The sequence below is a fragment of the Crocuta crocuta genome, unplaced genomic scaffold (assembly GCF_008692635.1).
Source record: "Crocuta crocuta isolate KB4526 unplaced genomic scaffold, BGI_CrCroc_1.0 scaffold41, whole genome shotgun sequence".
NCBI lineage: Eukaryota > Metazoa > Chordata > Mammalia > Carnivora > Hyaenidae > Crocuta > Crocuta crocuta.
Window position 1 is genome coordinate 9,842,056 of NW_027529428.1, and position 24,447 is coordinate 9,866,502.

Here is a 24,447-nt window from a genome sequence, read left to right on the forward strand (position 1 = left end):
TCTTTCAAGGGATTTCCTTCCCACTTGACAACCATAAGTATCCAGAAGTAAAGAGTCTTGTTGCATGTGGTTTTATTTCTACTGTCTGATAGTTTGTGTGGTACTTGATACTCCCAGATGCTTTCCTAAGCATCAAGTTAGGTGCAGAATTATAGTGACAAAAAGGTATAGGAATAATAATGACACACAAGATAGGTTTGCAGTGGGTTTGGCATTCACCAATTGGTTATATCACCAGGATTCACTAAAACGTAATTGGGTTCACTACCCATTTCCAAGTAAGGCCAGACACATTCTGGTTATAGTTCTGTTGTCTGGAATAGATACTATATTCTACCTCTAAAACATGAAAGCAATATCCCAACTCTCTGCTTCCATAGAAGATCTGCAAAGATATTCTCGTTAAAATGAAATGTATTCTTTTATGTCAGTCCCTAGATATTTTCTTGGTGCGACTCTGATCCTTGGTAGCTTAAAGATTTCCAATCATTTTTCCTTTTATAAAATACAGCATATAAAAATATTCTCCTTCCAGACAACAATATTCTGTAACTGTATCTGAATATTCATGTGTTATGAATCTTCCCAATTAAACTTAATAAACAAGAACAGTTTTAAGTGTTGTCAGTTGAACACAAGTGGTTACCAGATTTATGTATTTTTCATAAATCTACCCCCAATTTCTCAGACCATAGAAAAGATGCACTAGATCGATAAGAACATGAAGAATCTCAGTCTGAAACTATCTGGTGAAAGTTGTGGTATTATGCAAATTTCAGCCATTATTTCTCAATAAAGGTGGCAAATTAGTGTTCATTAGAATGAGGCAAATAGCTTACTGCTTCTCTTCCCATCACTACAGTAATTGATAATATCCCCCAAGTCTGTGCAACGTTCTGTTCAAAAAACGCAAGATCTTAGGGAGTTGCTGAGTTTTTATGACCTCATTATGTAATCCAAATACAGGAGATGGTGGCCAGTGTTCTGTTGGTAGAGTCAGCCATTGAACCAAAGGCCAGGCTGTTCAAATGGGAAGTTGGATGAAGGGGATATGTTCAAAGTTTTATAATCTTAAGCAAATCTTAATTCTGCAAATTAAAAATTGTGAAATATAAAATATACTGGTAAAGTCTTACCATATGCATAGTTTCAAAGCATGTGAATTCTCCACACAAACTTCTAAACCATCAAGAATCCCATAATCCCCCAGCTGGCAAGGCCAATGAATTAATTATATTCATGTTTATTGCTCTACAACTTCAGGGAATTGACAGAAATGCCCACCCACCCTTAATAGACTCAGTCTTGAATGCATTAAGATCTTTGGGTAGTCATCTCTCACATAAAGTTCGAACCCTCCTTTCTAAGTGGCCTCTACTGTAATAATCACATCTGTGGCCTAGGTCATTATGACCTACCTAAGCTCAACCTTCTATGTTCCATCTCCATATAAATATTAACCATTGTCCAACAGCAAATAAAGTATTTTTTAGGCCCATAGGCATTTTAGATCATATATGGTGATGTTGACATGAAACCAAAGTGTTAATTTACTTTGATCAAAACTCTCATGTTATCCAGGCATTTCACTACAACATTGAATATTTTCACAAGTGCCTGAACTGATCATAGATTATTATCTCATGTCAGCAGAGAGAGAGAGAGAGAGAGAGGGAGAGAGAATCTGTTTGCAATTTGAAGACATTCTCCTGTTCCTGCCACTTTTCCTTCCTCCCAGCGCCCAACCCAGTCTTTGTTGAAGCCAATTTTGACACTTTCCACCTTATTGGGAGACCAAGCTAAAGTACATAGCAGTCAGAACAAAATGTGACCCAAGTCCAAGAGGCTGTCTTCGGCAAAGAACAGTAATTGGGGTGGGGTTTGTAATTTGAAAGTGGTAGGTCAACCTGGAACATTGTAGAATGTAGCTCTTAAACCCATTGCCCAAGCCCACAGTTTTGAAGGCTATGCTTCTAGTTCAAACACTGCAAAAGCAAAAGAGTGTGGCAAAACCTCTTCCTGCTTAAGCGTCTCCACATTGCTCTAAAATTAAATTCTAATGGAAATCTCTGAGAAGTGCTGGAAGTCTTTGGTTATGGTAGAAAATGAAAATTATTGCAATCAACTAAAGAACTAACCTATTTTTCCCCAAAGGCACAGGAAACATGTACACACACACACAAGTCCCTGAGGGCTCTAGATAAAATGAAAAAACCTTCCTGAATAATACATGTTATATTTTTTAAAACTGTAAATCTAAACAACTATTTTTTTGTGTGTTAATGGCTAGTAGGTCTGCTGAGCAAGGTATAAATTTGTGATTATCTCCAAAGGAATTTATATTAATTTTGTTACGGGCATAAATAAAATAGAAATGTGCCATGTGGATTCAGCTGAACATACAATGGATTCCAGAATTAAAAATGTTTTCTTTTGTCATTAATAGAAAAAGTACTGTTCATGGTATTTTAAGAAACCTTTTCTTTACTGATGAAGTCATACACTACAGATTTTAGTTCTACATTTGTGACTTTCTCTAAAGTATTTTTAATATCCTATGTCCAAAATGTAACTTGGAGACAAAAGTGTGAACAGAAGAAATAAGGAAAAACAAGAGAGAGAGAATGGAGGGAGGGTGATACCCTACAGATAGTGTTTATTCTGGAATTTGAGCCAGTCAGTATAACTGGCCAGCAATAGCATGGTATAGTTCCCTTGGACATAGAGTTTTGTTTGAAAACCCATTCTAGAACTTGCCTCACAAGCCCCAGTGAGCTTCAAACTGATGTTCTTTATAGCTATATCAATGTGCTTAATTTGGGTTGGAGTTTCATAAGGGGCCATTCACAAGTTTTTCATGAATCGCTTTTAAAGATCCATAGACCCTTGAAATTGCATAGAAACATTTTTGTGACTATCCATATATGCACTTATTTTTCTGGAGAAAGGGTCGGTAGCTTTCATCAGATTCACAAAAGTATTCAAAGATCCTTATCTCTAAGCAACAGGCTAAGAATCACTTCTTTAGTTGATTAATGATTATTTGATATCATTTCTTTTCTCAGAAACAAAGGCAGTGTGTGTGTGTGTGTGTGTGTGTGTGTGTGTGTTCTGACCCAAAGACAATGTTACCATATACTGGCTGGTTTAATTTACACAAAGCATGGAATTTTTAGATATAGCCTCATTCTCTACCTTTCATGACTAAGAAATTCAAAACTGCTTTTGTTTTAGGCTATGAGGGCTTTTATTGTTTCTAAAACAAATTTCCATGTATTATCACTGTAGGAAGTAGGTGAGAATGTGGAGGCCAGATATATTTAGTATTTATGAAAAGGGAGATGATATTTTGATACTTAATACAATTTTTAGCACTGGACTATAATATAATAATAACATAAATCTATATATTTGTTTTCATCTTTGAATTGGTAACAGCTTCATTTCAAATATAGGAAACTTAATCATCTAAACTTTCTGTATTTCTAGGGGTTATAGCAATTTGGTACATTGACAAATATATTGATAGGAAATCATTTGTTTATTGCTCTCAATTTATCCTATGAAAATTGATCCTTGCACCTATGTATCCTCTCAGAGGGAAGAGAGGCTTCCAGGCATCTTGCCTATTGTCTGGTAGATTCTTGATCACTGGAACATTCTAGAAGGCCCATTCTAGGACTTCTTTCTCCATAAAAACATTAAGTGGATCACAGTTGGTCTGTGAGTTGGAGTAAAGATCCCACTGACACACCAGTGCTCAAGATCAGAATTTGGCAAAGTCTTCTCTTGGAAGATCCTAGAATGAGTCTAAACGTATCATTAGGTATAAACCAGCAGGTACAGCACATTTTTGTTCATTGACATGAAGCAGTAGGAAGCATGTGCTAAACCAAGGCAAAGGGAAAAATTAAATAGCATAGCACTTTGGCAAATACCTCATAAAATAGTTTTAAACATTGGAAAAGAGACTCTTTTCCAAGCCGTATTAAAATAAAAACCCAGGGTGCCTTGGTGGCTCAGCCAGTTAAGCATCTGACTCTTGATTTCGGCTCGGGTCATGATCTCACGATTTGTGAGTTCGAGCCCCATGTTGGGCTTCACACTGACAGCACCGAGCCTCCTTGGGGTTCTCTTTCTCCCTCTCTCTCTGCCCCTCCCCTCCATACTCTAAAAAACAAACAAGATACAAACCCACATAGGGGTGGGTATTTCTTATGTCAGCAACCTCTCCTCCAAAAGAAGTGTGCTGTATTAACATTTCAAGTTAGCCCTTAATCTTCAGAGTTTCTTTCAGTAGGAATTTACTTAATCCTCATAATCAGCTGTAAGGAAAATGTCTCCTCTAAAGACATGTAAATAGTTTTACAGTTTTAAAGTGCCCTTTTGTCTGAATTATTAAGGGCCTTTTAGTCAAAAGCACAATCTTTCCCTTCCCTCTCCTTGGATTTGAAGGAGTAATTCTCAGAAGTTCTCCATCCACAGAAGAATCAGATGGGACCACGAGTTATCCCCCCCCACATACCCTCTGGAGCACAAAAAGTAATTTGGGGACCAATGATTGTCATTTTCTTAAATTTTTAAAATGTTGATAGGAAAACGGCACCCATTTTTGTGTAACTGACATTTTGGATATTTCCTTTAAAATGAAAATCAAACCATGAAAAACACTGACTTAGAAAAGAGAAGGCCCCAGGACACTGATATACTTTAGAAGTATAATAGGTCACACAAGTCAAATACAATCTCTTATTAATGGAGCAAGGAACCAAACCTCAAACGATTATTTCTCACAGGGCAGCAGTTTCCTGATAAAAGGAAAAAAAAAAAAACAGCAGGCAAGAGAAGGGGGGAATGGAGATGATTGAAGGCCTTTTTTTAGTTCATATTTACAGAAGTGGCACAGAATCTTGATTATTTCTTTTTTAAGATAACTGCTCTGTACAAAACCATCTCATTTTTATGGTACTGCTCAATTCCTTAACTATTCTGGGAAGGTAAAGTGAGAAAATACAGTGTGATACCAAAATGAGCAGAAGTTATTCAATGAACAATGATGGCACTTAAGAGAACTCTTGAAAATGAACTTCAAGTCTTTTTCATGATGTCTCTCGTGAACATTCATTTTTATTCCCTCCCTTTAAAATGTCAGGTTCAACCATATGTGAGTCCTGATGTTAGGGCACCTTTTACATCTTATAGCTCACTGATAATAGCGTAAATACTTTGGAAAAGGTCTGTGACCCCTCTGAATTCAATTGGATTCAACAGATGTTTCCAGATCACCCATCATGAGCCTGGCACCTTGCTCAGTGGTTAAGGACACAGCACAGTAAGCAGATGGCAGATGACACATCTCCTGGGTACTTTATTGTGACTGTGACGCTATTAAGAATCAATAATCAAGCTGATCATTTATGATCAGATATGGATAGACCCCTAATGTAGCCAGTAGTTAACTCAAGAAGTGAAAATATGCCTCTAGCTTGATTTTGATAGTCTTCAATAAAGAGAACCATTCAGGCTTTTTTTTTTTTTTTTTTTTTTTTGGTTTTTTTTTTTTTTTTTTTGGTGTTTTGTTGACTTCAGGGTTCTGGACTGCTGTAAATTCCCATTTTTCATGTAAGAAGCTAAAGCACTGGGTACACATGAGACTTGCTTAAGATCACGTTTCACTTCCAATCTTTTGGTTGCTGGCTCAGTGTTTCATCTACTAACCGATTCCTTTCTCTCCCTCCTTGCCCTATGCACCCCCCCTCCAATAAAAGTATGACAACTGGTGCCTTCACTGGCCCCAGCTCCCCAGGAGCTCTGGGGAAAGGGCAAAGCCAAACAGACTCCCTTGGTGCCACAGGAGTCTCCGTAACATTTTTGCACCATATTTTATCCCTTCATATGTTCTTATTTCCCCCGTGCTCAGTAATTTTAGTTTGTGCTTTTTGTTTCTCTTTTTGTTTCTTTGGTTTGCTGGCTTTGTGTTCTTTCCTCTTTTTTTTTTTTCCTTTTCTTTTCCTTTTTTAATGCAGGAATCGGTCAAGGTGTTCCGGTGGTGGCGCTCATTGTGGAAGGAGGACCCAATGTGATCTCCATCGTCTTAGAGTACCTTCGAGACACGCCTCCTGTGCCAGTTGTTGTCTGTGATGGGAGTGGACGGGCTTCTGACATCCTGGCCTTTGGGCATAAATATTCAGAAGAAGGCGGGTAGGTGATGAGTGTGAAGCCTGTGTTCCAAGCTTCCAAGCTTGGAAAGACATTATTGATTGATTGGCTAATTAAGAGGTTTGGTATGGGAAGGTGGTGGGGAAGAGAGCAGGGAAACGTATTCTACATATTCTACATAAACGTATTCTATGATGTGAGGCATTCCATGAAATCTCCACCGGGCTAGCCCAATGAAGAGGACAAAGGGAAAGGAAAGGTCGTAGACATGGTAGCCTTTCTCTTCTATTGATTTCTTCATCTTTTGTCCCTCCCACTAAGAAGAAACAGGAAGTGGGTTTTAACACATAAGGCGCAACTAACCTGGACCGTGTAGATCGGGTTAGTACCTTCGGAGAAGCTGGGATGTGCAGTTTCCAGGCTCAGCCTCCAAACGGCAGCTTCATCAATCTGCTGCATGTTCACAAACGCGAAACCTTAACAAAAACTTCTGGTGGCTGGTGCTGTCTAATCCCTGTAGCCTGGCTCAGAAAGCACTCTCTCACCACTCTGTTCTAGTGTCAATTCCTCCTGGACTCCCACTGCCGTGCACTTTCCTTGGTCTGTCTGCTCCCTAATGCTACTTTCATCAGTCCACAGCCTCAGCCCCTAGGAAGACTTCCCTCCACAGCCTTCCCTGCCAATCTGAGGTCCCACCCAGGCAGTGATGGCATCCAAGCACTCTTGGATATTATTAGATCACAGTGACTCACCCCAAAGTATGAATGGGGGGGGGAGGTCACTGAATTTTTATTTAATTTTTTAAGTTTTTATTTATTTAAGGAATCTCTACACGCAATGTGGGGCTCAAACCCATGACCTCGAGATTAAGATTTGCATGCCCTTCTGACAGAGCCAGCCAGGTGCCCCTCGTCAATGAATTTTTAAATAAGGAACTTCCTAACCGAATCAATTCTCCTAACCCATAAAACTGGTGGGCGAAAGGAGTCCCAAAGGAGATGGGCTCTTTCATTCATCCCTTTTACAAACATGCACCAAGCATCTATTGGGTGCCACCCACGGAGATGGGAAGAAAGAGTAACAACTCTTCCTGCTGTCAAACAGCCTCATAGTTAAGTCTAGTAAGTAGATAAGCATGTAATGGTTAGTAGTGAGTGGCTGATGAACTTGGTTACGCAGGACATTCCCTACTCCACCTGTCGGCCATGACCATGTAGCCTTCCTTACAACAGGCTCCGCAGGGCAGCTCCATGTCATCTCTTCTCTCCCATTCCTTTCCTTGTCTGTGCCGAGGCCCAGCAGTGCCTCAGGTGAGCCGTTAACCAACCCCCTTCCCTGATAAGCGTATTAACCTAAATAAGGGAAGAAAAGGTGACTTGGGAGAGTCACAGGCCTCCCTCCCACTAACATTGCAAACACTGACAGTGATTTTACACCATCTTCAAGCTTTTGATGTGAAAAAGAAAAAAAAAACAGTATTCACAAGCATGAAGTTGGAGTTTGCTTCCTGGCAAATTTAGATTACTTTTATCTTCTCCTTTCATTGTAAATATTGGTCCATTTTATAGCTAAGACGCTAAAAAGAACATTTGCCTGAACGCCTCCGTGTCTGTTACCCACCAGGGTTCAGGATCCTCAACTGTGCTTTGCTTTTATTAAAAATGTAGCCATCGTTCTCATCAATTTAAATATAGCAACATGTTTCTTTTTCAGAAATAACTCGAGAATTTATACAGCTTTTAGCTTCGGCTAACGTTTTCACTTCCTGAGGCCTGTAATTATTTCATTGTATTTCCTCAAGGTAAAGGCAACTTTGCATTCAGAAGTCACATTTCCTTTTCAGAAAATTCATGGAAAAGTGAGCTGTTCATCCGAACATTTCAGGTTTTTAAAGTCGGACACAATGATGCTCTGGGCCGGGGCCTGCTTTGTGTCACTATCGTGGGTTCCTTACTGCGAAAATGTTACAATTTCTGATAAGTTGCTCTTCCTGACTCTGTTTTACATGTAGGGGAAATGTTACACATTTGAGAGCTGGGGGAAGAGGAACTCTATTTTTTAACCTAGGGAATAGGTACACAGAGCAATTATGTGCTTTCCCAAGGCCACATAGCCCACAATCCCAGGTCAGGATTCTGATCTATTATAAAAATACACCAAAATGGAATTTTGTGGCATGTGCCTTCATCATTTCTTATATGGTACCTCAATGGTACCATCTCTTAAATAACTTAAGTTCCTTTCAGCTTCCCCTTTGCATTAAAATTTCTTAATTTTTTGTATTATTCCATGTATTCCCAGAAGATAATATCAATGCATTCATACTAGAAAGCTACTTGTTGGCCCAAGCTGACTAACCCTACAACGCGGGAATTCTCTTCTCCAATCACCTCTGACCCAGACCCAAATTAAGAGGCAGAAATACCATGCCCTTTTAACTTTAATTGGCAAGTTTGGTTTTAAAACCAAAGTTCAGTTTTAGTTCTGATTATTTTATGACCAAAATATGCAAAAGCATAATCTATATGGGATCTATGCAAACATATAAACCATGGTTGATTATCAAAGAATATGAAGTCATACACATAACCAGCATGGAGATAAAGGATTAAGATATGATTTCATGCCTTGGGAATTATTAACACTAAAACTTTAAAAATTTTAAGAAACATTTAGAAACACTTATTAAGAAAATAGAAACTTCAAGAGAAGCTTTGTATTGCCAATCCAAATATATAAATCTATATTTATTTATTTTATACAATGTTGTAATAAATGTATGCTCTTACTCTAGGAAAGCAATTATAAATTTATCATGATCAAATGAATTCATGATGTTTCTCTGTGCCATGTGAATAACTGCCAGAACTAATCATGTTTATTTAGCTTGATAAAAAGTTGTCTGGCCACATACGTGCAGCCAATTTAAAAAACATTTCCAGGGGCGCCTGGTGACTCAATCAGTTAAACATCCAACTTCGACTCAGTCATGTTCTCAGAGTTCCTGGGTTCAAGCCCTGCATCTCACTATGTGCTGACAGCTCAGAGCCTGGAGCCTGCTTCTGATTCTGTGTCTCCCTCTCTCTCTGCCCCACCCTCACTTGCAATCTGTTTCTGTCTCTCAAAAATGAATAAACATTAAAGAAAAAAAATTTAAAAACATTTCCAAAGAACATTATTTTGCTTTATGCTCAAAAGGAAAAGAAAAACAAGCAAACAAAAATCAAGCCCATCTCAGACTTCACTCATCAAGAAGAATTTCTTTGGTTTCCAAAATGTCCAACAGAGTTGGTGCATATTTCACTATAAATAAATATAAATATATAACTCTATATTCATCTAAATAAACCTATACAAATAAATGTGTGTAATTGTATATATAAAATTGAATATACAAAACATACACACCTTGTTTATGAAACCTGAATCAGAATTTGAAATCCTTGATATTTACTTTTGGGTTATTTCAGTAATTTAAGTTTATTTATTTTGAGAGAGACAGAGAGCATGCATGAACAAGTGGAGGAGTGGCAGAGAGGAGAGACAGAATCCCAGGCAGGCCCTGCACTATCAGCACAGAGCTTGATATGGGACTCGAACTCACAAACTGAGATCACGACCTGAGCCCAGACCAAGAGTCGGACACTTAATCTACTGTGCCATCTGGCATCCCTTTGGTAATTTAAATATGGTTTCAAAAATTTAAACTCATTTATAGATTGTTAAACAACACAGGTCCAAGAACTGTAAATGTGTAAATTTGGCTCTAAAGCTTTTCATCTTATAATCTTAAAGGAATAAATAAAATTTACAGACCTTGTATTTTAACTTTTGTGAACTTGGCACTTTGCCGTTAAATTCCCTGTTATTAACCAACTTGCAAGAATATAAATTTGAAAGGTCATTACTTTGGAAGCAAATTGTAATTGGCAAAACTAACTTTTGTCGATGAGATTACTTGAGGTAAAGGAAGACAGAGCATATCCATCCCAAAGCAAATGGGTTTGGATACACTAGAGGGCAACGGCAATTAAATTCATTTGCCTTTTTTTCCCTCTCTGCCCTGTGGCACCTGCTACCAGAAAGAAATGGCTAAACTTTCTTTTTCCCTTAATGTCTGGCTAGATCATTCTATTTCTCATCTGTCATAGTTTTAAAATGAGTCATAACTCACTTTCCCTAACTAATTTCATTTCATAAAAATATTATCAAATTTTTCTTTTCTGAGTCACAAATGACTAATCACTGCCAGCAAACAGATTAATGCTACTCAAGTGGCATTAGATTCGATTACCTAAGTTTTCAAATAGGAAGATTCTATTTTTTGCTATGTTGACAAAACAAGCTGACCAATTAAACTCAGTCAGAACACCTTTCAGGCGGTAGGTGCCTGCAGTCAAAGCCAGAGATGAGTTTGCTTGATAAGTCACTGACTAAGTCTCAGATTGCAGAGAAATGTGGCTTAGCTCATCATTTATCAGCCATTGAGACAGTGCCACACAGATGAAAGATGTCAGCGTGAAACTGGCATCTGAGTGAATGTGCATTCTGAGATGATGCTCCTCATTCTTCTGGATTTTATTGCTAAGTTTTACATTTATTTTGGTATCTTTTTCCCGAAAATAAGTATCTGAACTTAGCATTTTTAGAGAACTTAGGACAAGAGGCAGACCCGATGGTAACAGAAAGCCGTTACACAGTCTGTTGATAACTCTGGGGCATCACCAAGGAGCAGATGCCAATAGACTGTTCACATTCATATTTGTCTGGAATTTGTATTAGATATCATGGAGAAACACTGGGCCACTAATGGCTTGTTCTTGAAGATGAGAATAGATAATATATTTCAAGTAAAAATCTGATTTTCCTGTTTAAAGCCGGCTTAATAAAGAACCCTTCATTGCATATTAGCTGAGGCAAAAGTATAAATGGAACACAAAGTGGAGATGAGAAAGGAAAAGTACATTACATGGCTTCAAATTATATCACTGTGTCCTAGCACAAATATAACAAAGGTTTGCTTCTCTCCAAATATACATCAAAATGATCAAAATCAGGAGGAAGTTACCAGAAAACTAGCCATTTTAGAAATCCATGTGTAGTCTATATTCCCTACAGCATATCACTCTGTGCGTTGGGTACTAATGTTTTCTTCTGCTTGAGAGATTTCCATCTAAGGCTGAAGGATGTCACAGCCATGTCATTTTTCTCTAGAAGATCTGCTGAAAGGAAGTAATTGATCTCAGTAGTCTGTTTCCCAGTATGATTTAGACATAATTGGAATGTCAAGTGAGAAAGAAGGAAACAAATACCAAGCATGCTGACTTCAAGTGTCTATTTTAGTTTCCATTAATTTCATCTTACCTTGTCTCTTTTCTAGAATTTTCGATAAGAAAGCACATCAAAACTTGATTCTGTTTTATAACTTTCTCATAAGGGAAGGGAAGAAATGTGGAAGTATCTTGTATAGACAAAGCATACTTGGAGCTTTATTTCAAAAGGGTTTTGTTTTTGTAAACTGTTTTCTAAGTTAACATTTATTGAGTACCTACTATATGCATTCAGCTTAACTGTTGGAGAATGAGAAAGACATGGCCCTGTCAGAGATTTTATAATGGAGGTTAAAAAACACAGTTATGAATACAGGTAACTAGAAGGTCATGTATGCTGTGATAAATGTATAAGAGCCCAGAGGACCAACTACTTGAGTGTGACATGTCTCTCAAGAGTCTATTCAGGGACGCCTGACTGGCTTAGTTGGTAGAACATGTGACTCTGGATCTCAAGTTCATGAGTTCCAGCCCCATGTTGGGTGTTAATTACTCACAAGATGGCATTTTAGTGACTCTGTTGCTCCTAGTCGCCTTTCTCATCAAAACTGGATCCAAACTGGGGCGCCCAGGTGGCTTAGTCAGTTGAGCNTTAACACAGGAAAAAAAAAAAGAATCAACCTGAAGAACATTAAAAGAAAGTTGATAAAAGGGACAATTCTGTGAGATACTGTGTTTGTATGTGTGTATACATACTATTATGCTGAATTTATATATACTCAAATTTACATATATTTAAATATATTTTCATATTATTTATATATAATATATATTTACATATTGAAATTCTATATTTCAATTTAATGAAATCAAGTTAATTGACAAATGAATTTAATCCAATAAAATCAATCAAATCATATATAATTTATATATATAATAATGCCTATAATTGCAATTTTCCCCTCTGTGGAATATATTAAAGATATTGATATGTAGATACCTATACAAATAATATAATAAAGACAATATAAATATAAAATATAATAAAGATATTGATATATAGATATATAGATACCATTATATCCAAGTTCTGCAAGGCTGGAGTAGCTTAATTTATTTAGGAAAGTTCAAAAGAAAATACTTTGTCTTCCAGTTTGCTATTTGATCCCTCCATGTTGTGTCAGCATGGAAAGAATGAAGCATTGACTAAAAAACAATTACATAAAGTTCATGGAGGAAAGTACTAGTGAGGGGAAAAGTTCTATTGATCTCTGCCCATCCATCAGTTCTCTAAATTGATTAAATTTGCTTTAGAATTGCTCAGCTCCAAGCTGAGAAAGTGTGGCCATGAACATAAGCAGCAAACATTAGAAAGAACACAGAGCTGCAAAATCCATCATGGTAAAGAAATCGTTTTTGGAGAACCACTGCCCAGAGGACTTTTAGGCAGCTCATCAATACCAAGTGATCATTGTACAGGATGGATCAACCATGTTCCTCTGAGATTAGCTCAGCTCACTTCTGGGCCACTTGTTACACAGAATATATTCAAGATAGGCATGTGGTTATCACACTTTGGCATGCCTTAGAATCACCCAGAAAGTGTGAGGAGACACAGGTTTCTCTAAGTATCCAGATTTGGTGTACCTGGGCTGAGGTGAAGGCAACTGTATGTGAAACCAAAATTCAGGTGATTCCAGCCAGAGTGGTCCATGGACCACGTTTTCAGAAACTCCTTTTAAATGTGTACAAATTAGCTTTCTGATGTTGTCAGAAAGAGCCTCCTCACCTGCCATGCCTGGCCTGCATTCCGCTCACACCAGCCATAGCATTGTTGCCACAAGCACTTTGTACCCTCTGCCAAATTTTGTCCCTGGAACCCAGTTGGCTTGGGAAGTTGATTTAGCGTGGATCACCTCATTTATTTCTTTACCACAGCTGTTCTTGGTTTCAAACATCTGTTAGACTTGAAAACGCCTCCCTTGAAGAGAAAGCTATACCATAAAAATACCCATTTTGACAGGACTGGTAGATTTCTCCATTCACATTCTTATTTACATGGATTTCTTAAGGGCGTTCAGTTCACTTTTTTATTTCTTTTGAAAATGATTTTCCTACTAGTTCAGAATATATGACCCATTTCCAAAGAGGAAAAAAAAAAAAGGATGAGAAATCTAAAAGTACTGAAAACTGAATGATGGGTCTCTCTGCTGTTGGCGATGCCATGGATGGTCATCAAGGTCATTAAGTTCAGCATTAGTTCATTTTCCTTTGACTTTACAATTGCAATGGGCAACCATTCAAGAGTCCCAATTTCCTACTTGCCTGTAACATTGATTTTCACTTTTGTAAAGCCCATATGTGGGTCCTTCCTCATGTGAAATCTCAGATACAAGTGCAATGTATAAGGCACAGGATACACGTTCACTGTGTTGAAGCTGGGGTGGAAGGCCTAGACCAGTGGTTCTCTAGTGTTTATCTTGCATCAGAATCGCCCAAAGGGCTTATGAAAAATCAAATAGCTGGGCCCCATCTTAGATTTTCTAATTCAGTAAGTCTGACTGGCAAGGTGATACGCATTTCCAAGAAGTAACCAGGAACTGCTGAAGCTGTTGGTCCAGGGACCATAATCTGAGAACCACTGGTGTACAGGTCTCCTCTCTCTGTCTGGCTCTCACCCACTAAGGCAGCTCTGAGGCGGCTTTGTAATGCCTCCTCAGAATTCTCAAGACTTCTTGGTGAAAACCAGTTGATAATCCACAGGGCAAGTCCACATTCCTATGCTTGGACTGAAGGCCCTTTGCATTCTGGCCCCAGCTCTCTCTCTCCATGGCCTTCTCAGTGAACCTTCCATTCACCAGACAACAGAACTGAATTGTCCCCTCCCACTGCTGCCTTAGTGTGAGATGTACATGTACATTTCTTACCCACTTCTACAACATAGTCTCTTTCTCTTATGAAAAGAAGTCATGAGGGCTTTAAAATCCACAAATACATTTAAAATATATTTGAGGGAGACTTAGATAATAAAATGTCCTGGTATTTAATTCCTTTACCCTAGAGGAGATGAATTCTGAATCATCCCGACTGATATTAGAAACCACAGCTGTTAGAAATAGAGTGGATTAACATCTCACCCTGTGGTATCATTAATAATAGATAATGTTTGCAATGTCTTTAATGGATTTCCATTAGATTCTCCATGCAATTCTCATTGTTGATTATGGACTACAGGATTCATAAAAACTAAATACAGCAGTGACCACCTGCTATAAAAGCTTCTTCCACCAGAGACACATTAAACATGCATTAAAGTAGTATTCCAAGGTTAACTCAAGTCTGTACTACTGTTGTCTAGAAAAGTCTCCACTCAGCTTCAATATGCTTTTCCTTTAATTGTCCTAATTGCTGGACAGCTGTCCTATAGCTGATACACATATTTATTATATTTCCTGGAGCTATTCCATGCAAATCAAGTACCCATAAGCAATGACCCCTAAAATAATCAGTTCCTTTGAATTCATGGAAGGCACAGTTCATTCAGTGTCTTGGAGACAGACCTAAAATCTAGAGTTCTTTAACCCTATGATATCCCTGGTGTTCACCATTTGATAGTATATTTGAGATTTTCTTATCTCTGGTGCAGGGATGACAAATAGTTTTCATCTTGAATGTCAGCAACAATCAACTGGTACTGGCATCCTAGAATAATGTGTTGAGAATTATTCCAAGGCCACATTGGGGCTCAGGGGAGAGATTAATGTGATAGATTAACAATGATGCAAAGAAAGAAATGTACAGTCAATATGCCATGGATGTCTACTTTTATTCTAGAATGAAGACAACATTTTATAGATAGCCCCATATATCACCATCAGGCAGTCATCAAATAGCACATTGAATTATGAAGCCGAGGGAAAAATAAGAAATGTATCTGCCTAAAAAGATACCTGGAAAATAGTCCATCTTTAATCAACACTGTGAAGTGCATCAGTCTAAACTGCCTGACAATATGAGTCTTTCCCTACAGACATAACACATAGGATATCAAAAACAAGAGGCTCTTTGTTGTGGGATTCTGTTTGAAGCTGGATTGAGGGACAAGTTAACTCAGCAGTCATCTATGGATAATTGATAAGAAACACTAATTTATTGTTATTTGTTATTTTGAGAGAGAGAGAGAGAGAGTATGCACAAGCAGGGGAGGAGCTGAGAGAGAGGGAGAGAGAGAATCCCAAGCAGGCTCTGTGCTGTCAGAGACTGATTCAGGACTTGAACTCACCAACCATGAGATCATGACCTGAGTTGAAACCAAGAGTCAGAGGCTTAAGCATCTGACTGAGCCACCCAGATACCCCCAAAAAGACTAATTTGAAAACAGTGAGGAATTAATCCATCACTAATCCATCTAAAAAAAATGAAAGAAAATTATACTTGTTTCAGCATCTCACAGAGTAGGATACGGGATTAGAGGCATCTTCGACAAAGCCTTGAGCAAGAATTTTTACCCTGCCCTTTTCCGCATACCTCTGACCCTGTTCCCAAAAGCATACTTGCAAAAGTAAAGGTAATATTTTTTAAAGCTTCTGCATGCAAGAGCCTGATCTAAACACTGTCTTTCATAAACTCTATGGGGTAGCTATGATAATTATCCCCATTTTATAAATAAGGAAATTAAGGACAGAAAGATTACAAAGTTTGCTCAGTATCTCACTGGTAGGGAGTGGTCTGCCCAGGCAGATGGGGCATCACCTCTAGGAAGATGAGACCCAGTAACTGCAGGAAGTTTGCTTGCCCCAGAGCTGAGTTATTCTCTCTTTTTTTTAAGTTTATTTATTTATTTTGAGAGAGTGCATGCATGGGAGGAGCAGAGAGCAAAAGAATCCCACACTCCCACACTCTCAGTGTGGAGCCTGATTCCAGGCTTGAATTCATGAACCATGAGATCATGACCTGAGCCAAAATCAGGAGAAGGATGCTTAACCAGCGGAGCCGCACAGGTGCCCCAGAGATGAGTTATTCTGAAAAACAGCTTCCATCTTCCCCACTTTGTCTCACATGCTGGTTAACTTCTCCTTTGAATAAATATTGGACCAACCTTTAAAGCACGTCATTGAAAGAGGTGCCAGTGTCTTTGCCTGTCCAAGAACTTCATACATCTAAGTCCAGCTGATTCGCTCCTTTATAGAGGGTCTAAAACAATAAAAGTCCGACTATTCCTATTGCCAGGCCATGTGCAATAATCACTGATAGAATTTCACTTGGGATGAACACAGAAGATGTGTCTTTCCCTTTCATTTTGGCAGCAGAGAAGCTACCGGACCATGTGTCAGTCCCTGTATTCTTTGGCAACACTTAACAATTTCTACTCTTGGCCATAATCATAATCAATAGCAAAAGGAAGGAGAGAAATTACAGGCACATAGCCAATACTGTTTGGGGTTTTTCACTTGAATGTCCCACTAGTTTCTGCCCAGGGTAAAGTGCTTGGCAGCCCTGTCTGCCTCAACTGTGATGATGGAAATGTTCTCTATCTGTGCTGTCCAATAGAAGTATCTGTGATGATGGAAATATTCTCTATCTGTCCAATCAAATAGCCACTGAGCACTTGAACTGTGATTAGTGTGACTAAGGGTTTGAATTTTAAATTTATTTAGCAGTAATTAATTTTAATTCAGATTGCCACATGTGGCTAACAGCTACCATATTAGATAACATAGCTCTAGTATTTCTGTAACTGAGTTCCACCAAACTGGGAACCCTTGAATGTCTGACAGATTTTCAATATTACGCGACATTTTCCCCTTTGTTTTTTGATTACATTCTTTTAACCAACCACCATTATGTACTCAATCATTCAACAAGTATTTTTTTGAACACTACTATGTTCCAGGCACTGTTTTAGGCACTGGCAAAAACACATCTGTCAACAAAATAAACAAATATTTTTATGATTACAGAACTTACATTTTAGCAGGGTTAGGTAGATAATAAGTAATGACATAATAAATAAACACATTGTATAATATTTTAGAAAGTGATATGCTATGGAGAAAGGGAAGGGTAAGGGAATCAAGGTAATGGGGTAGTGGAAAATCTGCCTTCAGCATCTTCATGAAGATTGAGAGGAGAGAACACATAAGTAAGAGCATGTGCAGTCTATGCATCAAGGAGTTAGTCTAGTTAGGAATTTCTTAGACTAATCTGACTTTATGAAATGCCACACATAAAATGCCTAGCACAAATCTTATCTTAGAATAGATACCAAGTGCCTCTCTTACAACCCTCAACCTCACTGCACCATCCTCCTGCTGTTTCCTTTTGTATGTGTATCTGTGCCTTCTGTTTTACCATATATAGCTCAAGACTCTAGAGTGGATTTTTAAAAAGAAAAAAATAAAAGTAAAGATAAAGTGAACCAAAATAAATGCTCCCTCGGTGGGTAGCAGTAAATGACATTTTTTTTTAACTGATTGCATCCTCCAGGGTGTGTCCTTCCTGATTGCAGACAGCTTCTCTAACATCATTCTACCTGCCTCATGTGACTAGATAGAGCCCTCAGGAAAAGCCAAGGTGAACCGTTTGTCTAGGCTATGTATTAAAATGAGATTAGAGGTACTATTTTAACAGGTCTTAGATGGTAGAAGCCATTTGGATAGGGAGTTGATCCTCAGGAGAAAGTCAGGCAAAGTCATTCCCTACCCACCTATTGGTCGCTTCCAGGTGTTTGCTTCACATCTTCCCCAACTTTCTTTCCAACTAGTACTTTCTAAAAACCATCAGCATCAGTCAGCTACAGTTGAATGTGAGTTTAACATAAAACACCACTTAACCTAAGAGTTGCTCTTAGGACTTCTAATTGTTCAACAAAATGTTTGTTTGTCTTTTAACTAATTAAAAGGAACTCTGGGCTTCAGAGAAGCTGGGGAGTAACTCTGGGTAGGCAGTGGATCCTTGAAACCATATTACTCAGGCTCAGTCTTCTTGCACATAAGATACAGAAATCCTGTCTCAGGGATAAAAATAGAAGAAATCCCCACTTGTATCCAGTCATCAAACAACAATTCACTAGCTTTGCATAACCACTGAGCCGAGCCTACATATTTACACTAGTGTAGTTCATTATCAGAGATTCTTCCTGACTCTCTTCTCCTCTAAGTTTGGCTCTGATGTTTCTTTAGCAAGCTAGTTTCCCTCTGTAGGCTCCAGATTCTTCATCTGTAAAACCACAGCTCCTAAGCTGTATCATCCCTTTATCCCAAAGATCAAATTCTGCAGCTGTATTTTCAGATTACCAACATACAGAATCCAGAAATACGAAAAGTTGAGATGTTATCTTACTGGTGATGAGAAACTACTGTAGGGTTTTAAGAAGGCTGTGATGGAATCCTTCATAGAGCAACCATTCAACCAACTGTGCGGAGTGCGTTAGAAGAAGATAGAGAAGAAATCGGTTAGTGGTCTGTTGGTACCAACTGAGTGAGATAGGGGGCGGGCCCACACCAAGGTAGATCAAGAAGTAAGGTACACTGAACCAATTATTTAGGAAGTCAGATTTCTCTCTAGCTTTTGGCAGGTGATGTTGTTGCTTTTCTTCTTCAAACAGACCTCAAAGTGAGATGAGGGCACCAAGAAAATACCCACTGTTTTTGGTGGTGACTTAACCTGGGCATTAAGGTTGACCCAGGCATTTGCCCATTTGAGTGAAGATGTGCCTTGCATACTGCATTTGACAGGGGCACAGTACAATGGTGGTACCCATGGAAAAAATGCTCCAGCCAGGTGCCCAAGGTCCCAAAGAGATACCTAGCACGTAGTACACACTAAATAAACACAAATAGGCAGCTGAATAAAAAAAGGAAATATTTGCAGGCTCTATGCTGTGAAGATGATCAAGATGATCACCATCAGTATATTCCTTCTCTGTATATTCATGCTTTCCTTCCACCAAGAGATGGAGTCCATTTCTTCCCTCCTCTTGAATTTGGGTTGCTCTCAGTGAGTTGCCTGATTAATTGAATGTAAGAAAATGACATTCTGGGACTTCTGAGGTTAAATCAGAAGAAGTCTTAAAGTTTTTGCCCAAGTCTCTTCAAACACTCTCTTGGAATCTTCAATTTGAGAGAAGCCAGCTTCCATGTAAGAAGTCCATCCACCGTGCAACCACCAGAGAGAGCAATGCCAGCCAGTCGTCGGTTCTCTCAGCTATCCTGGACTAGGTACCAGACAAAGGAGCAAAGAAGTCATCTTGGTCATTGTATCTGCAGCAGATGCCATGTGGAAAAAGAATGGACATATGCCCATTGAGCCATTACAGCCATTTACAGCCATTCCATCCTCTCCAGCTGAGAACCTAGATATCACGGAATAGGCATGAGTTCATTGCCACTCTACCTGTATTCCCAACCCATAAAATCATCAACACAATAAAAAAAATGTTCTTTTACATCACTGAGTTTGGAGGGGTGGTACCTATTAATTGATTACCAGAATATCAACCCTATGAGTTCCCTGAGGCTAGGACTAAATATTATTCATATGTATACCTCTAGCATAGTGCCTGGTACACAGTAGGCACTGGTACTATTTGTTGAATGAACAAATAAATAGATGTGGAGATGTTTGCATGGAGTATTTGCAAGCCTTTGTGATAATTAAGCCTCCTAAATCTGCTATGTATCTCTATTTCCCACATGTAAGAAAGCACTGGTGATCTCTGATTTCTCTGAAGTGGAAAAGTTCTTTCTCCAGCTTGGATTGGGTGTGGCCTCATACTTTTGAGCTCACCAAGTGTGCAGAGCACTGTTGGTCTCAGGAGAGAGCTCTGTATTGCAGTCAAAGGCCCTAGCCACTGGCCATGCTACCTAACAAGAATGAATGTCAGTGATCAAGGAGCCATGTGGGACTGTGTGTTAATAATATCAAATGCTTGCCTTGCTATGTATCACACCCTCTACAAAGATGAACTAGTTTACTATTCACTAGTCTGTGAGATAAGAACTCTTATAATTCTCATTTGACATGTATGAAAAACATGACACAGAAAGACTGAATAGCTTGCACACGATTATATGGGCAGCAAGTGACAGCTTCACTCTGGACACCCTGCCCCTGGTGACCATGGTGCTTATTTATATACAATGTTGTCCTGCCTCTCTGGGAAGAATCGTGACCCCAGAGTCATGGCATTTGGGAGGAAGGGGTAACGTCTACTAACAAAGAAGAAAAAGGGAAAGGAGGATGAAAATAGGGAGGAAGAGGAAAGGAGGAAGTGGGGGCGGGAGGAGAGGAGACAGAGAAGAAAAGAAAAATGCCATTCTCTGTGACCTTAGGCAAAACACGTAATCTTTTTGTCTCCCAAGGTTATATTTGGTGATTTGCTTTGGCTTTAGCAAATGACAAAATTTCATTTTTCTTAGAGCATTAGGAGATTCTTGGGAGATGATGCCTTTTAAGTACCAAACTGCAGTATTATTAGTGATCTTTTTTTATTTGTATAGGTAAAGTTTTCTCATATTGTGTCTGAATAAATTAATGGAGGGTGTCTGCAGAGGGCAGGAGAAGGGCTTTGCTCCTCGAGAGCCATTAACCTAAGTCTAGCTCTTCGTGTCCCACTGAATTCTAAATGCATTTTCTAATTTTCAAATCTAGGAATGAGACTCATCTTGCAGGTAATTAAAGTTATTCTTAGAAAAGTGTGAACACGTGGTTTGTACTGCTAGCCTCTGAACAGAATGCTAATAGCAAAGTATGGGAAGTTCCACGGGTTACTTACAGGACTGGATGAACATTGACCCATTTCAGATACTTCTGTGACTCATCCAAAAAGCTCCAGATCACAAGTTCAGCATTTAAATGGAGACACAAATGCCATACTATGGAGATTTTCCTCACTTCAATGACTACCCTTCCTAAATCAAGAAACGTTCTAATTTGAGGTATACCAAAAATAGCTTTAGGACACATGGAGCCACAAATTAACAGCTTCTATAAATAGGCATCGCTTTGTCAAAGACCCAATTCTAAAACTAAAATTTTATATAATACTATGACCATGTTTTGATGTCAAGAAATTTTCAATCACTATTCTGGTTCCATAAAAAGAAACATAAAATGGGCTTATTTCTATTTTTTGCTATTTTTTTCTATTTTTTTAAATATCACAATCAAGATTTTTAAATCACTCCAGTGTTGTGCAGGGGAAAAAAAAATGGGAAGAGCTAGGAAAGCAATAATTTCAAGAAAGCAGGCTTCCCAGCGTCCTATGGAATATGGCCACAAAGTAAGAAAGGGTCCTTAGAGAAGACAGAGGAAGCCTTTGTGCCAAATAGAAAACATCTCATTCAGCAGAGCAAATACTTGTGAAAAATTAGAAGCAAATAGAATCTTCAGCATCACAAATGCACTTTGCCATTGTTCTCAATTTTCTCCCTATCTTCTCCAGACTCTTCTGATTTCCCTCCAATGTTCTATCAGAAAAAAGAAAAAGCAATTTCCTACAACAAATATATTTAAATGTCTACTTCCAGTGCAGATGATTAGGAAACCAAAAAACATATTTATAGGTTACAAACAGGAAAAGCAACACCAAGGAAGGAAGGCTGAATTCAGCAGACTCAACTCAAGCTATGTGACTTTGTACAAATCATTTAGCTTCTTTGGGCCACAGCCTCCTCTTCTGCATAGTGGAATTAATACCTGCTTCTCTCAGATTCTTAGGAAAATCAAATAATATTATCTCTGTAGCCATCATGTGTCGTAAACCACGATGTGCTCTGAGCACATCAAATGTTATACAGGATCTTATTTTTGAAAAGTTATTAAACTCTTTCTGCAAAAAGCATGGGACCTGATACCTGTTATTTCTTTGTCAAAAGAGGGAGGTTTGCAAATGTTTGTGAGCTCTTAAAGTCAAAGAAGCATCAAAAATGTGATTTTCTTCTTGATGGAATCAGAAGGATGGAAAAAGAACTGAAGCCAAAATAACAGTTATTTAATGTTTAATGAGTAAAACTTAATGTTTTGGAAAGAGCAAATCATCCCACTTAAGACCACTCACTCTGCTCCATCAGTGACTGGCATCCCACACTTTGGAAAACACCAACCTGGAGAATCTTTATACTTCCAGTAGTAGAATTCTGGGCTCTTGCTATATGATTTAACCAAAGCCACAACTTCATTCAGTTTTAAAATTGAGCTAAAAAAAAAAAAAAAAGATAAGATGCTTAGTGTCTTTCACTCTCTTCACCACCAAAACCCACAATTAGCTAAGTTGCGCTTCATTTCTCAGTTTTTACAAAATGATACACTAGGTACAGATGACAGATCCTTCAAACAGTTAATGACCTCAGGGAACTGGGAATTCACTACAGATGGTTAGCAGTGGAAAACAAATTTTGAGTTGTTATCAAAATTAAATACCTGCAAATGAATGATTAGATCTATCAAGTGGCTAATCAGGAGAGTCTCTTCCTCTGTTGTTAATCATGTACATCATTTATGTACATTTGATATTGTAGAACTCTCTAGACCCATCCACATCGGTTGCCTATCAAGTAGACACATACCCAGGTATGAGTGCTCATGTCTTGACTCTTCAGGAAAATTGGCAACACAAATGTGATTGTGTCACTCTCCAATGGCTTCTCATTGCCTGTGGGATAAAATCCAAAATCTACAGCAGTGTTCCAAAAGTCCCCCATGATCTCATCCTTACCCCTTTTGCAGTGCCATCTTGTTCCACTCTTTCTTTTGCTCTCACCTTCTAGCCATACTCACCTTTTATTTTCTCAAAACTAGGCTTGTTAATGCTGTTTCCTGTTCAGGCTGTTCATGCTGCCAAGAATGCTCTTGCCCAGCTCCACCACATCCCTGATCATCCTAATGTTCATTTATTCTTCCAGTCTCAGCTTAAACAACAGTTCTTCAGAGAGGTCTTTCCTGTACCCCCTAGGTTAGATTATATTCAACTGTCACAAGTTCTTTACTTCTTTACTGTTGCCAATCACACTTGAATTGCTTGTTCATGTCTTTCTACTCTACCTGTGTATAAGTTCATTGAAGGCTAGAAGTGTGTATATCTCATCTATCTCTGTAGCCCTGGCATATATCACAGTGTCTGGTACTAAATAGACATCACTAGGCAATTATTGAATGGATGAATGAATGAATGGCTTCAGATTGGTCTACACCTAAGGCCAGAGTCTTCCAGAATAATTTAGTAATCTTGAGAGGATCTGGTATTATTTTTCAACTTCTTCTGGACAATACTTGTTTTTAATGTTCATGATATAAATCTTCCTGAGGGGCAGAAGGGGTAACCCAGTCTTCCATCAAGCTAAGTGACATTCCAGTATAATCCGGTATAATTCGGTCATGAGGAATGCACTCTCCTCAGTGTAGGGCATCATAATGTCCAACCTAGTGGGCTCAGGTGACCCTCACACAATCCTGGGGCAGGCCACAGATATGAAAATATCCTCAAGCCTCTCATCTTGCTTTCTTTTAAGCAACAAATTTTATTATGTTTTCACATTAAAGCAAATTTTATAATTTGCTTCTCAAGGAACCACAGTGATGAAGAGAGGCCATGATACAGTACACTTGGTGTAATAAGAGACAGCATGGTGTAGTGGAAAGAGTAATGGACAAGGAATCAGAATATCTAGATTCTGGTTCTCACTTTGCCATTTATTTGCTGAGTGACCTTAAGCATCTGGCTCTTTCCAACTTAAATATCCTTCCCTTTTAAATTATATAGACCTGGGACTCCAGGTCAGGACAACCAATAGTCAGCTGTGTCTAACTCTTGATTTTGGCTCAGGTCATGATCTCACAGTCATGGGATCAAGCCCTTCATGGAGCCCCATGTTGAGCTCCATTCTAGGTGTGGAGCCTGCTTGGAGTTCTCTCTCTCCCTCCCTCTCTGCCCCTCCTCTGCTTGAGCATATGAGCTCTCTCTCTCAAAAAAAAAAAAAAAAAAAAAGAGAAAAAAAAAAAAAAAAAAAAAAAAAATATA

General features: G+C 38.5%; 1 protein-coding gene across 1 annotated transcript in view; it reads left to right on the top strand.

Moving 5' to 3' along the window:
- TRPM3 (transient receptor potential cation channel subfamily M member 3) overlaps positions 1-24,447 on the top strand; it is a 494,196-nt gene that overhangs the window by 308,928 nt on the left and 160,821 nt on the right. The window contains exon 8 of the mRNA XM_077759293.1: positions 6,027-6,201. Within this exon, the coding sequence (XP_077615419.1) occupies positions 6,027-6,201 (175 nt within the window). The remainder of the gene's footprint in view (positions 1-6,026; positions 6,202-24,447) is intronic.